Below are 11,969 nucleotides of genomic sequence, written 5' to 3' on the forward strand. Positions count from 1 at the left end.
TGTGTGTGTGTGTGTGTGTGTGTGTGTGCGCAATGACCTATGGGAATGAAGAGCGGATGGAGCTGGGTGGCTTTCTGTGGTGATGCATCACTGCCCAGAGACACCCTGAACTTCTTGCTGCAGTCTGCAGGAAGTTAAAAAAAACACATTTGTCTCCGTGTGCTCGAGATAAAAACTGTAAAAGAGGCAGTAACAGATAGGGGGGGGGGGGGGGGATTAGGAGCTAGCACAGACACACCTTTGTGAACTAAAACCACAGTGTAGAGAAGTTCGTGTTTGTCTTGAAGAGGCTGGGTATAGCACACACACATGCTTCCTAAGAATAAAGCACAGAACAGGGAAGTTACAGATCAAACCGTGGCATTATTCATGATAACCAATGGAAAAATTAGATCTGATTTATCGTCATATATTATTATACCATATACTCTATTCATAATGTTAATATTTAACATTACTTACTTTTTAATAGGACAAGCAATAAGAGTGAAATACTGAGATTATATTCAGAGGTTATAGAGTCAGCCATGTAGTAATTGTAAAAATTACTCATGCCTTGTTAAAGGTTGGAATTCTGATTTGATTATATTATTTTGAAATAATTCGACCAGCACATTTCTTTGTGTAAAAAAAATAAAAAATCTAAATGAGGAGAGTGTTCACTTAATCCAAAAAGTTAAATGTATTTCTATGGATGCTTTTAAAATTCTACAAACAACATTTCAGTGCATACGCATGCCATTACGAGCTTCTTACAGTTGGCAGTATATAAAAATATACGCTCGCTGGAAACTTTATTAGGTACACCTTGCTAGTATGGGGTTGCGCCCCATTTTCACCAAGATTCAACAAGGTGATGGAAATATTCCTCAGAGGTTTTGGTCCATATTGACACGTAGTATCACACATTTGTTGCAGATTTGTCAGCTGCACATGAGTAATCTTAAATTTCACATTCATCTCCTGGTCCACCACATCCCCAAGGTGCTGTATTGGACCAAGTGACTGTGGAAGCCATTTGAGTATAATTTGAGATGATCTGAGCTTTGTGATATGTTGGAAACAGCAATGCTGACGGAGGCCATGGCGTTTAAACAATGCTCAGTGTGCAACGAAAACACCTCCCATGTCATTACACCACCATATTACATGTTTTCATGTTGTTTAACCAATGTCTGACGGTACCATCCAAATGTTGCATCAGGCCCAGCAACATTTTTCCAATCTTGTCCAATTTTAGTGAGCCTTTGCAAACACTATCCTCAGTTTCCCGTACTTAGCTGTCAGAAGAGGCACCTGCTGTGGTCTTCTGCAGCTGTAGAGTTCAGAGATGCTCTTCTGCATACCTTGGTTATCAAAAGTGGTTTTTGGGGGGTTTTTTATTTACTATTGCCTTCTGGTCATTCTCTTCTGACCGTTCCCATTATGATTTCTCATTTTTGTAATTATTGTGCAGCTGAACAGGTCCACCTAATACGGTGGCCAATGAGTGTATCTAAGTGTATAACAAAATTATGTAAGACAGGTTCCAAATTAAAAGAATAAACAAGCAATCTTAAAGTTTTGCACAACATCATGCTGTCAGAAGAGCCGAACACTCTGTAGCATTGATTAAGTCTTTCGCCCCCCAAAATGATCCCACCCACCTCAGGTGTTTTGATGATGGTGGTGATGAACTAGCACTATCTAATATGTCGATACAAATTTCCAAACAGGTAATCAGTTTGGTTGCAATCTGACGGCCATAGCATATGACCACTGTCATACTTATAGGAACATTCCCTTGATGGGAGCGCTGCTATCAGCATGATGACGCTCCATCAGCATAAAAATGTTTCATCATAAGGTGAAGGTGATCACTCTGGTATAGCTGGTACCAGACTGGATTGAGCAAAGGGTTCCAGGCTTCCTTTAATTTATTACCCACCTATATACACACAAAGAAATGTACTGTTTACTACAAATTCATGCTTGAGAGAGAAATGCGTTGACCACTTTATATTCATGCTTGAGTATGAATACAAGGCTTTAACATACAGAACGAGTCTGCAGTCTGATTTTTCCCCTAATTAATGGTAATGGATGAAAGTCAGTATAAAAAAGTAAATCCTGAAAGATTTACAAGCTGCTCGAGGCAGATGTTACTCTTGTATTCACATTAAAGCTCAAATAAAGCAGCTTCATTACAGTGCAGCTCATCTATAGTCAATGCGATTCTGTCCCTCTTTCTGTATGCCATTAAACCGTCTATGTTTAATCATGCAGCACAAAAAAAAAAAAATACAGGACAAAAATCTGAGGAGTGTGAATATAACCAGGACAGCAGCATGAGCCAGAACAGATAAATATTAAGTGAGAAGGATGACAATGATGAGAAGAACTGACAGATCGGCTGAACAAATCGGCTTTTGAATTAATCACTGGCAAAAGCATCATCAGCTGTGATGCTATTGGAAAACACCTCTGAAACTTAAGGAGGCTTGTAAGATTTACAGTCATCTCAGAAATTGGTCAGAACCTCATTATAAAGTGATCATCTCCACAAATCCTTCAATCATCACTGAAATTGTGAATTGGCCAAGATTTTTAATCCCTGGAGGTGAGCTGAGGCGGAGACTTACCTTCTTGTTTTTACAAAGAGGGATAGGAATCGCACAAATGTATCAAATTAGTCTCATAATCTGACTTTTCAATATGAGACTAATAAGCATGTGAACAGACATGCGGTGCATGGATGTGTGTGAGGACGTCTTACCTATTTTATTTGTGAATACTTGCAACTTAACAAGCTCCTGCTCCGGCCTCTCGGTGTGATAATGGTCGAAACCGAGATTTGCAAACCTGTCATCGGGACGAACACAAACACAAAAACAATGTTCAAAAGGAATGCAGAATATAGAACCGACATATTTCTATTTTATACTCTGCTAAAAGTTGCCTTACTTGACTGTGCGGAAGGAGTTGGCAGGCAGTTCTAAAGGGAGCTCGAACTGTTATCAGAGCGGTATGTTATTTCAAAGTAAAAGCATAAACAACAAATACAGAGCACAAAGAGCGGCATGTATTAAAATATAAGACACAAAGATAGCATACCACAGTTTCACAGTTATAGCTTGGGTAAAACTGAACGCTTCGGAGCAGAAACTTTTCCTGCAAAAGACGAGCCGTACATTTTGCGTTAATCAAACAAGTCCCAGGGTATCTGTTGCCAAATTTGAATGCGAGTTTGTATGCATTGCCTTAAACGTGAGATAGTAGAGTCTTTGCGTGTGCCTGTCCCACTGGACCCAGCAAAAATCCTCCACGATTCTCTCTGCCGTTTTGGACAAACGTTCGGGGTTCATTATCACCTGGTCAACACACAAACATTTGAATTCAGCCACAATGAATTGTTAATGCAAGTCTCTGGCAGAAGACGTGCAGTGTATTTTGAGAAGGAGGTTGAAACAATATATTCTTTGCACTGTTTTGCTTATTAATTACTAAATTCGTGCACCCTTGGAAAGAATTTATGTCGCTGCAGAACTGCACAGAATTTACCAGCCATGAAATCCTGCATGCAATTTATAGCTCAGATGAGTCAACTATCTGCAAACACTTCCTTCATGAGAAAAAAAAGCAATGTGTAGCATACCACTCTATATCCCTCCTGCCTCGTTAGCATCACGTGGTAGAGATCCACATCTAAACACACAAAATGATAATTATGCAAATGCAAGAATGTACGGTAGAATATACAGTATGTATTATTTTTTATGCATTATCATAGTTCTCTCTGGATTCTTGTTACACATGCAGGCCAGCATAAGGACACAGTTGCTTACATCTATCTTCAGTGAGCAGCAGCAGATGGCTCTCCAGCACTGATCTTCTGTCAGTTTCATGATGGAGGAACTATGGGGGGGAAAAGCCACGGGAAAACGAAACGAGTGGTTTCCAACAATTTGCCAGATGAAGCTAAAAATTTGCTGCTTTTTATTCAAGGCTATGAACAAAATTGATGAAAAGGCATGACTGTAGAAGAGAAAGTGGAGAAAAGTGGGTACACTGACTTTAATTAAGTGATAGAACGTAAACTAGAGGCCATAAAAGATATGTAGTATGACAGTCATGCCCTCTGAACACTAACGCTTCGTAACTGCGACGTAAGCGCTTGTTTGTTAGTGAAATGTGAATGAAACACTCTTACCTGCACTTTGACTCTGAAGTCCACCGCCTTGAGGACTTTAGTGTTGTTAATAGGATGGATCTCAATCAGGAGAGTCAGGCACTTTGATACTACAAAGGTAGACAGGCTAGGGTTAATATCATTCACAGATTGAAAATGCTGTAGGAAAAGAGTGTATTTAAACTGCTTTAAGGAAGTGGTTCCCAACCTTATTCCAACTCAAGTACAAAAACTTCAGAATAAACCGTGCATAATAATTTGATATTTAAATTTAAGTTCAAAGCTGATCTTGTTTTCAGTATAAAGGAACATGTTTATGCTTTCCAGGGAAGATTATTTGACTTAAAAGTAAATGTCACTTATCTTCATTAGAAACTTTATCTTTGAATTATTCTTAAAAGGTCATAGCAAAAAGGAGCCTATCTATAGATATTATGAATATTTTAAGAGCTGCAATGACAGCCTGTCTTATTTTAAGACATTTAATCACGTTTTCTTACAGCCATAACTATTCTAATATCTAGAAAGTTTTGATTTTAATTTAACAGGCTATTTTATGATGTTTCCCCACTAGAGGTGGGTTAAATAATCAAATATCGATAGTATAGACAATAATGGCGTATTGGTATCTACACTCAACAAAAATATAAACGCAACACCTTTGTTACTGCTCCCATTCCCCATGGGATGGATGTAGAGACCTAAAATTCATTCCAGATACACAATATAACCATCCCTCCCAAACAGTGGTCACAAATCAGTCCAAATGTGTGGTAGTGGGCACATCTGCTATATTGAGATAATCCATCCCACCTCACAGGTGTGCCACACCAGGATGCTGATCTGACATCATGAGTAGTGCACAGGTGTACCTCAGACTGCCCACAACAAAAGGCCACCCTGGAATGTGCAGTTTTGTCTCACAGCAAAATGCCACAGATGCCACAAGCAATGAGGGAGCGTGCAATTGGCATGCTGACAGCAGGAATGTCAACCAGATCCGTGCACTGAATGTTCATTTCTCAACCATAAGCCGTCTCCACAGGCGTTTCAGAGAATATGGCAGCACATCCAACCGGCCTCACAACCGCAGACCTCGTGTAACCACACCAGCCCAGGACCTCCACATCCAGCAGGTTCACCTCCAAGATCGTCTGAGACCAGCCACCCAGACAGCTGCTGGAACAATTGGTTTGCACAACCAAACAATTTCTGCACAAACTGTCAGAAACCGTCTCAGGGACGCTCAACTGCATGCCCGTCGTCCTCATCGGGGTCTTGACCTGACTCCAGCTCGTCGCCGTAACAGACTTGTGTGGGCAAATGCTCACAGCCATTGAAGTGGAGTGGACCAACATTCCACAGGCCACAATTGACAATCTGATAGACTCCATGCGACGATGTGTTGCACTGCATGAGGCAAATGGTGGTCACACCAGATACTGACCGGTTCTGGGTCCCCAGACCCCCAATAGCGCAAAAAACTGCACATTCCAGGGTGGCCTTTTGTTGTGGGCAGTCTGAGGTACACCTGTGCACTACTCATGATGTCAGATCAGCATCCTGATGTGGCACACCTGTGAGGTGGGATGGATTATCTCAATATAGCAGATGTGCCCACTACCACACATTTGGACTGATTTGTGACCACTGTTTGGGAGGGATGGTTATATTGTGTATCTGGAATGAATTTTAGGTCTCTACGTCCATCCCATGGGGAATGGGAGCAGTAACAAAGGTGTTGCGTTTATATTTTTGTTGAGTGTATATATTGGTATTGTATTGGTATTGGATCGATACTAAGAGTGATACTTTGTTTCTATTGTTTAAGTTTAGAATGTCTCTTTTTTAGTATTAAAAAATATACACCACATCCCTGTGCAGGTGGAGGTTACTGTGCTTGCAGCTAGAACTATGCTGTTATAGCTATATCTAGCTAAATAGTGCTATATTTAGTAACTGTCTGAAAACGTTACAATTTGACATCTTTTTAAATCAGTTTGATCCATTTCTGAAGTGCTTTCAGCTTACCATTGGCTAACAGATGAAAAATAGGTAATAAAAAGGTAATAATAAAAACTGCAGTAATAATAGTCATAGTTGTAGAATTTTAGTTGCAGAATAGTTAATGAAGCTGGCTGTTTACTGTTTGTTCCACATGATATTTCAAATGCCAAAGTTTAAGGGGTTTGGATCGTAATCTTTCCTAAGTTTTAGTGTCTGCTGTGTTTCTGTCTTTCTGTGTGTCCGTGTTTGCCGGTCATTTTTCTGTTTCAGTCATTTCCTGCTTTATTTTCTTTGAAAAATCTGCCTGTTTACTGACACACTCATCCAAAACACAGTGTTTGCTACATAGCGGATTAACAAGGGAGTAAGTCCAGGCAGCTGTTGATACACTATGGACACTTTTTGGATGCACTGCTGCAAAGTTATGCAACAGACGTTCCTAATTATCTCTGGTGCAAAACAAAACATCTGCACTACAACATTTTTGCTATTTTTGGATACAATACATGTTGTAGTTGAAGCAAAAACAGAGTTTGTACAAATCTAACAAACTCCAAAGTTAGTATTTGGTGTGACCACCTTCATTCTTCAACACGGTCTCTTAGACAAACAGTGTAATTTTTAAGTTGAGATTTTTAGCTAGATTTTAGGCCTGGCACTTCTTCTTTTGTCTTTCACTTGTCCATTTTCTTCACATTTTATATGGACACACTGTACACTATGCTGAAATATGTCAAGTTTGCTTTTGGGGAATCAATGTGTTAATGTCTCTCAAACTGCGTTATCTCGGTTCTTTCCTGAGTTCCCTGTTATGTGTTGATAAAACAGAAGACTTTTTCTGTTTGAGTGACTCATAGGTCAGTGTTAAGTGTCTTAACAAAGACAAAATTCCTCTGAAAATGAGACGTACCAGAGTTGGACTGAGAAGCAGCTAATGTCCAAAGAAATACTTTCAAAGAGCTTTAGAAAACCTCAAGCTCAACTTAAAATTAAAAAGAAAGAAAAAAGAAAGAAAGTCTGAACTGAAATATAAAATGTAAAGAAATTACTTTTGCACATTACAATACTTTGGGTCCACTGTAATCACTAACTAAATGAAAACTGCTACAATGCTATTTTGTACCAATCATGCGTGCATGCTTGTTACTTCTCGAAAACACTTCATAAGCAAGCCACTTCACAACATACTGCACAGAGCATATTTCATTCTTTGACACAAACACGCCTTGGTGCACGTGTCCCAGTCAGTGGAGTGCAGTGTGCACTGCTTCTGCACACTACTTTATGGGGCATTATATATTAATGCTGAAATTTAGAACGGCAATGAAAAAGTCTGACAATTTATCTTGTGAATGAGTCGACAATTCAAACACATTTTTTTGGTAAGTTTTACCTCCTGCCTTTGTCCTTCTTTTTGCAATTGTGGCATTTCCAGTCCCCTGTTTTGTCTTGGCTTTTTGTCAGTTGCATGATTCTTTTTGTTAGGCTTCTAGTTGATTATCCTGCTATCTTCTGCAGGATAAAGTTTTCTTCTCATTGATAACTTTTCTAATTCAGCATCCTGAATTTGGGTCCAAATAAAATATTGTTCAGTTGTCCATACTGCTAACAATTTCAGCTAGTATCAGTTAGGCCACACTTAAATTTACTACTTTAAATGTGTACTTTTAAGCCCTCTGGCTACTGCCAAAAATAACCTCTGGGGTATTTGTACCCCTGGTTGAGAATCACTGCTTCAAGAGAGGTTTAATGTCACAGTCTATGGATAAAACAGAAAAGGGATGTTACTTGGTTTGAGGCGCTCCTCTCCTCTGGCATTCTGTGCCAAGCTGACAGCTAGGAGAGAAAAAGCAAAGTTGGCATGTCACATGACTGAATTGGAACATATTTCCCACAATAATGTCTCCGGTGGTTCTTCAGGCACTAATCAGCATCCGAACAGCATCATCTCGTCTTGTACTTGTGGGTTCGTGCGTTGCATGATCTGAAACTGCTTTCTCGACACGGGCATTTAAACTTGATCTGAGTTCAAGAAGCCGGTGTTGTTGCTGATAATTCATTATCTGCACAAGACAGAGGCTCACCCAGCAGTGTCTCCTCTTTGTTCAGGGAACAGCTGCTGACACACACCTGCTTGTCAAATGTGTACAGGAGCTGTTGGGGAAAACACACATGCGCACAGTCGCATGAGAATGAGTGCATGATTGCAAAGTGTGCAAAACTTAATGGAGTAATATAGGGACACACAAACACAAACACAGTACCTTATTCTTCTTGCTGTTCGGGTCATATTTCCCAATCCTGGTGGTACCTGTTGCTCCCTATGAGAACATTAGTTCACTAATTAAAATATTACATTGTACAATCTTAATCTACCAAGAAGAAGTATTTAATTTCAGTCTGCCGTCTTCACCGCATCAGCATGTACGGAAAGTCATCCTTGACTTCTTTATTGCCATGGCCGACCCTACAGATCATCCAGACAAGACCTGCCCCGCTTCAAACCATCGATTCATTTTTCACATTTTTGCATTCAAAAGGTTTTCAATAAAAGGGCGTCTGCTCTGAAACCCAAGGTGCAACCAGGCATGCATAAAATTTCAAACCCTGCACTACAAAAAAAAAAAAAGAGAGAGATTCTTTTCCCTTTGCAGGCTGCACACTGTCTTTAACCTCCTAAACCCACACAGTCTTGGAGGGTCCATCATTAAAAATTTATGTTGTGCAGAGGAGCGCGGTTCAACACAGAAAATTATATTTTACATTCTACCAAGGAGCCCAAGATTTCCACAAAAGTACTAAATGTGTCAAGCAGATACATGGCGAAATAAAACGAATCTAGATTTCTTTTTATTCTTTGGATATTTTCCATTTGAAGATGACTGTTGGAGCCATTAAAAAAAATGACTTCTGAGATATAAATATCTGACTTAGTACGACTTCAATGAAGAACTGACACAAGCAGCTTTTAAATATATGCATAAAAATGCTGTATTTAACAGAAAAGCCACTTAAGAGGTGTAGTAACCCACACAACAGTGTGTTATTTTTGGGGGGTTAGCGGACAAATGGGACATCTGGTGAGTTCAAGACAGAGCATTTGACATGCAAATGCAAATATCTTATTAGCCAATCACATTGCAGCAATTCACTTCATTTAGGCATGCAGATGTGGTCAAAGCAACCTATGAAGTTCAAACTAAGCATCAGACTGAGGAAGAAATTGATTTAAGTGACTTTAAAAGTGTTGCGGTTGCTTGTGTCAGACAGACTGGTCTGAGTATTTCAGAAAAATTGTACTGGTAAATGAATTGAAGCTTATATAGAGCTGCTTTATTCTAATTGAGCACTCAGTGCACTTTGTACTTCACTGTGCTCAAACTGCTTCCAGTCACCAGATATTAGTTCAACAGAGCACTGTTGGGATGGGGTGAAATTTGCCATTAGCATCAATTGTGTCAATACAGACCAAAATCTCTGAGTAATGTTTCCAGCAGCTTGTTGGATGAAGGCACTTGTGAAGGCAAAAATGGGGTCGGGCTCAGCACCATTAAAGCATACCTAATAAAGTGTCCAGTATGTAACATGTGCAACACATAATATGCAATGCCTTCACTGTGGGCTTACCTTCCAGGAATAAAGGATGCACCCATCTCTTTCAAAATTCACAATACGAATGTCGACGGCTCCAGAGTATTCTTCAGACACAGAACACACACTTTATTGCCTGGCCTGTTTTATTATCTCACCCCACTGCTTATCCAGAACATACTAAATAAGTAGTAGAATTACCCTCTGTAATAGATTGTTATCGCAAGCTAACGAGTGTCTGATAGCAGAGGCCTGTAAATATATAAAGTAACCCAACTAGACATCATGCACTGTCTACAAAATAACAACTATCATATATTTCATCTAGCAAGAACATGGAACATTTTATTTTCACGATGTATTTTAAGTTCTCTATTTGTTTTTTTAGATGTTTTCTGTTGATGTTTTGACTTATGCTCCAGTTACTGAGTCTAAGAGCTGTAGCAAACGGGAGGTTGTTTCATCTCCCCTGCATTTAAGTGTGCGGTAACTGATGAAATAGTGCCATCTGGTGGTCAAAATTAAAAGGAAAAAAAAGAAGAAGTAATAAACAAATCACAGGAACTTTACCACTGCAGGCTAAACTGCCTATGGGGGGCTATAATAACAGTAAAGCTGCGATAAAGGCATAGAAAGAACGAAGAACACGACTTCGTTTGAACCCGCTACTTTTATGTGAGATATTCGTTTATCTGTGAAAACAACTAAAACCTGGCCGTCATCGAAAAGACGCTGACCGTTAGCACCTGAACGCCTCACCTTCTACTCTGCAGACCGACGCCTCCTTCCTGAGGATATCAGACACCACATCCCTGTGCAGGTCGAACTTTGGCTGTGTCCTCAACATATCTGTTGCTACTGTCCCTTGGTTTTTATACCAATAAAAATACTCTCTGCAGTTGAAAAGAGGCAGCAATTACAGCCCGGATCTGCTCAGGCTCCATATCATGTGACCGAAACTTTTTACTGGTTGAAAACTGAAAGTAGAGTAGAGCACTCCGACAAATATTACCTTTAACTATCTATCTCTTCCTCTTGACTTCACAAAGTTTTTATTGACATGCGGAAACGTCGCGTTAATCTAAAGGTAGCTCCTCCCTCGAGTGGGATCACAGAGCCGGGATGTCGCTGCCATAGGCCGAGGAGAGCATCAGTCTGGAGGGTTGGAATCTCTCACGCCGCTGGCAGCCTGCTGAGCAAGCGACTTCACAGTGGTGTGTCATACATGTGTCCGCTTTTCTGTACGTTCGAGCCCACGGGGTTGACTATTTACGTGTATTTTCAATCCAATATGGCAACATTTTAATGTTAAATGTAATATGTATAAGCACTAATTGCTCGCTACACTCCAAAAACAGAAAGCGGAAGGAACAACGGCGTGGTGAAAATCTGTAAACACCATCCATCCTGTAGTTGGAATTTTCAAAATGAAAAACAGTTAAATATTTATACATTCTGGCTTCAGGCGTGGCTGGTGGGGATCTTTAAAATGCAGCTATGAATCAATTGAATTATTTTTATTTTAATATTCTCTAGGTCCATCTTTTTGATGATTATTTTAAAACTTAAAACCACCTATAAACTCGAAATAGATGTATTTGGTGTATTTATGCTTATATAAATTTCTCAAAGACCATCTCATTCCTTCATTTTTTAAAACTGAATGAAATTAATATTTGAAATACCTCAAGACCTACTGGTGAGACATCATTAACCCATGAATGAGTTTTTATGGTTTCTTATAACCTCGAACAGCTGTACAGCAAAGTGATAAAAGGGGTCAATTAAACTAAAAAGAGCTCATATCAGCCTATAGGGAGAATAAAGTTCAAGTGAAAAAAAAAAGACAAAAGGTGGGAAAAGAGCAGGTCCAACACATTTTTCGATATCAAGATAAATCGGGAAAAAAAATGTGTTTCTACCTTTGTATCATCTTCTAAAAACATAACAAAACAATCTGTACGTTAGTGATATCTAGACCTATTCAGAAGATTAAAAATAATGAGCATCTACCTAATAAGGGGAATAAATCAATCATCTTCTGAAAACAGACTTCTGTGTACAGTTAATGTGCTGTTGTGATTTCCACATCACTAATTCCACAGAGGTACTCGAGGTGTTTTCACTCACTTTTGCTTCTTCACGTTAAATGTGCATGGTGTTCGTCACTATCCAACATTAACCTGCCTTTTTACTTTCACCT

General features: G+C 39.5%; 1 protein-coding gene across 2 annotated transcripts in view; it reads right to left on the reverse strand.

Annotated features, from left to right (window-relative positions):
- gsap (gamma-secretase activating protein) overlaps positions 1-10,890 on the reverse strand; it is a 58,706-nt gene extending 47,816 nt beyond the window's left edge. Inside the window, exons 1-15 of one of the 2 annotated variants that reach the window (XM_013908818.1) lie at positions 10,779-10,890; positions 10,526-10,659; positions 9,803-9,873; positions 8,440-8,496; positions 8,260-8,329; positions 7,964-8,011; positions 4,190-4,278; positions 3,825-3,894; positions 3,635-3,684; positions 3,240-3,350; positions 3,094-3,150; positions 2,944-2,990; positions 2,756-2,841; positions 239-316; positions 38-124 (exon numbers count right to left, since the gene is read on the reverse strand). In XM_013908818.1, coding sequence (XP_013764272.1) covers positions 38-124; positions 239-316; positions 2,756-2,841; positions 2,944-2,990; positions 3,094-3,150; positions 3,240-3,350; positions 3,635-3,684; positions 3,825-3,894; positions 4,190-4,278; positions 7,964-8,011; positions 8,260-8,329; positions 8,440-8,496; positions 9,803-9,873; positions 10,526-10,613 — 1,009 coding nt within the window. In that variant the 5' untranslated portion in view covers positions 10,614-10,659; positions 10,779-10,890. Of the gene's footprint in view, positions 1-37; positions 125-238; positions 317-2,755; positions 2,842-2,943; positions 2,991-3,093; positions 3,151-3,239; positions 3,351-3,634; positions 3,685-3,824; positions 3,895-4,189; positions 4,279-7,963; positions 8,012-8,259; positions 8,330-8,439; positions 8,497-9,802; positions 9,874-10,525 lie in introns of both variants that reach the window. The other variant, XM_005725249.2, reaches the window with a different exon arrangement.
- Positions 10,891-11,969: the final 1,079 nt, after the last annotated feature.

Source organism: Pundamilia nyererei, unplaced genomic scaffold (assembly GCF_000239375.1).
Source record: "Pundamilia nyererei isolate P.nyererei 1_Seehausen unplaced genomic scaffold, PunNye1.0 scaffold00014, whole genome shotgun sequence".
NCBI lineage: Eukaryota > Metazoa > Chordata > Actinopteri > Cichliformes > Cichlidae > Pundamilia > Pundamilia nyererei.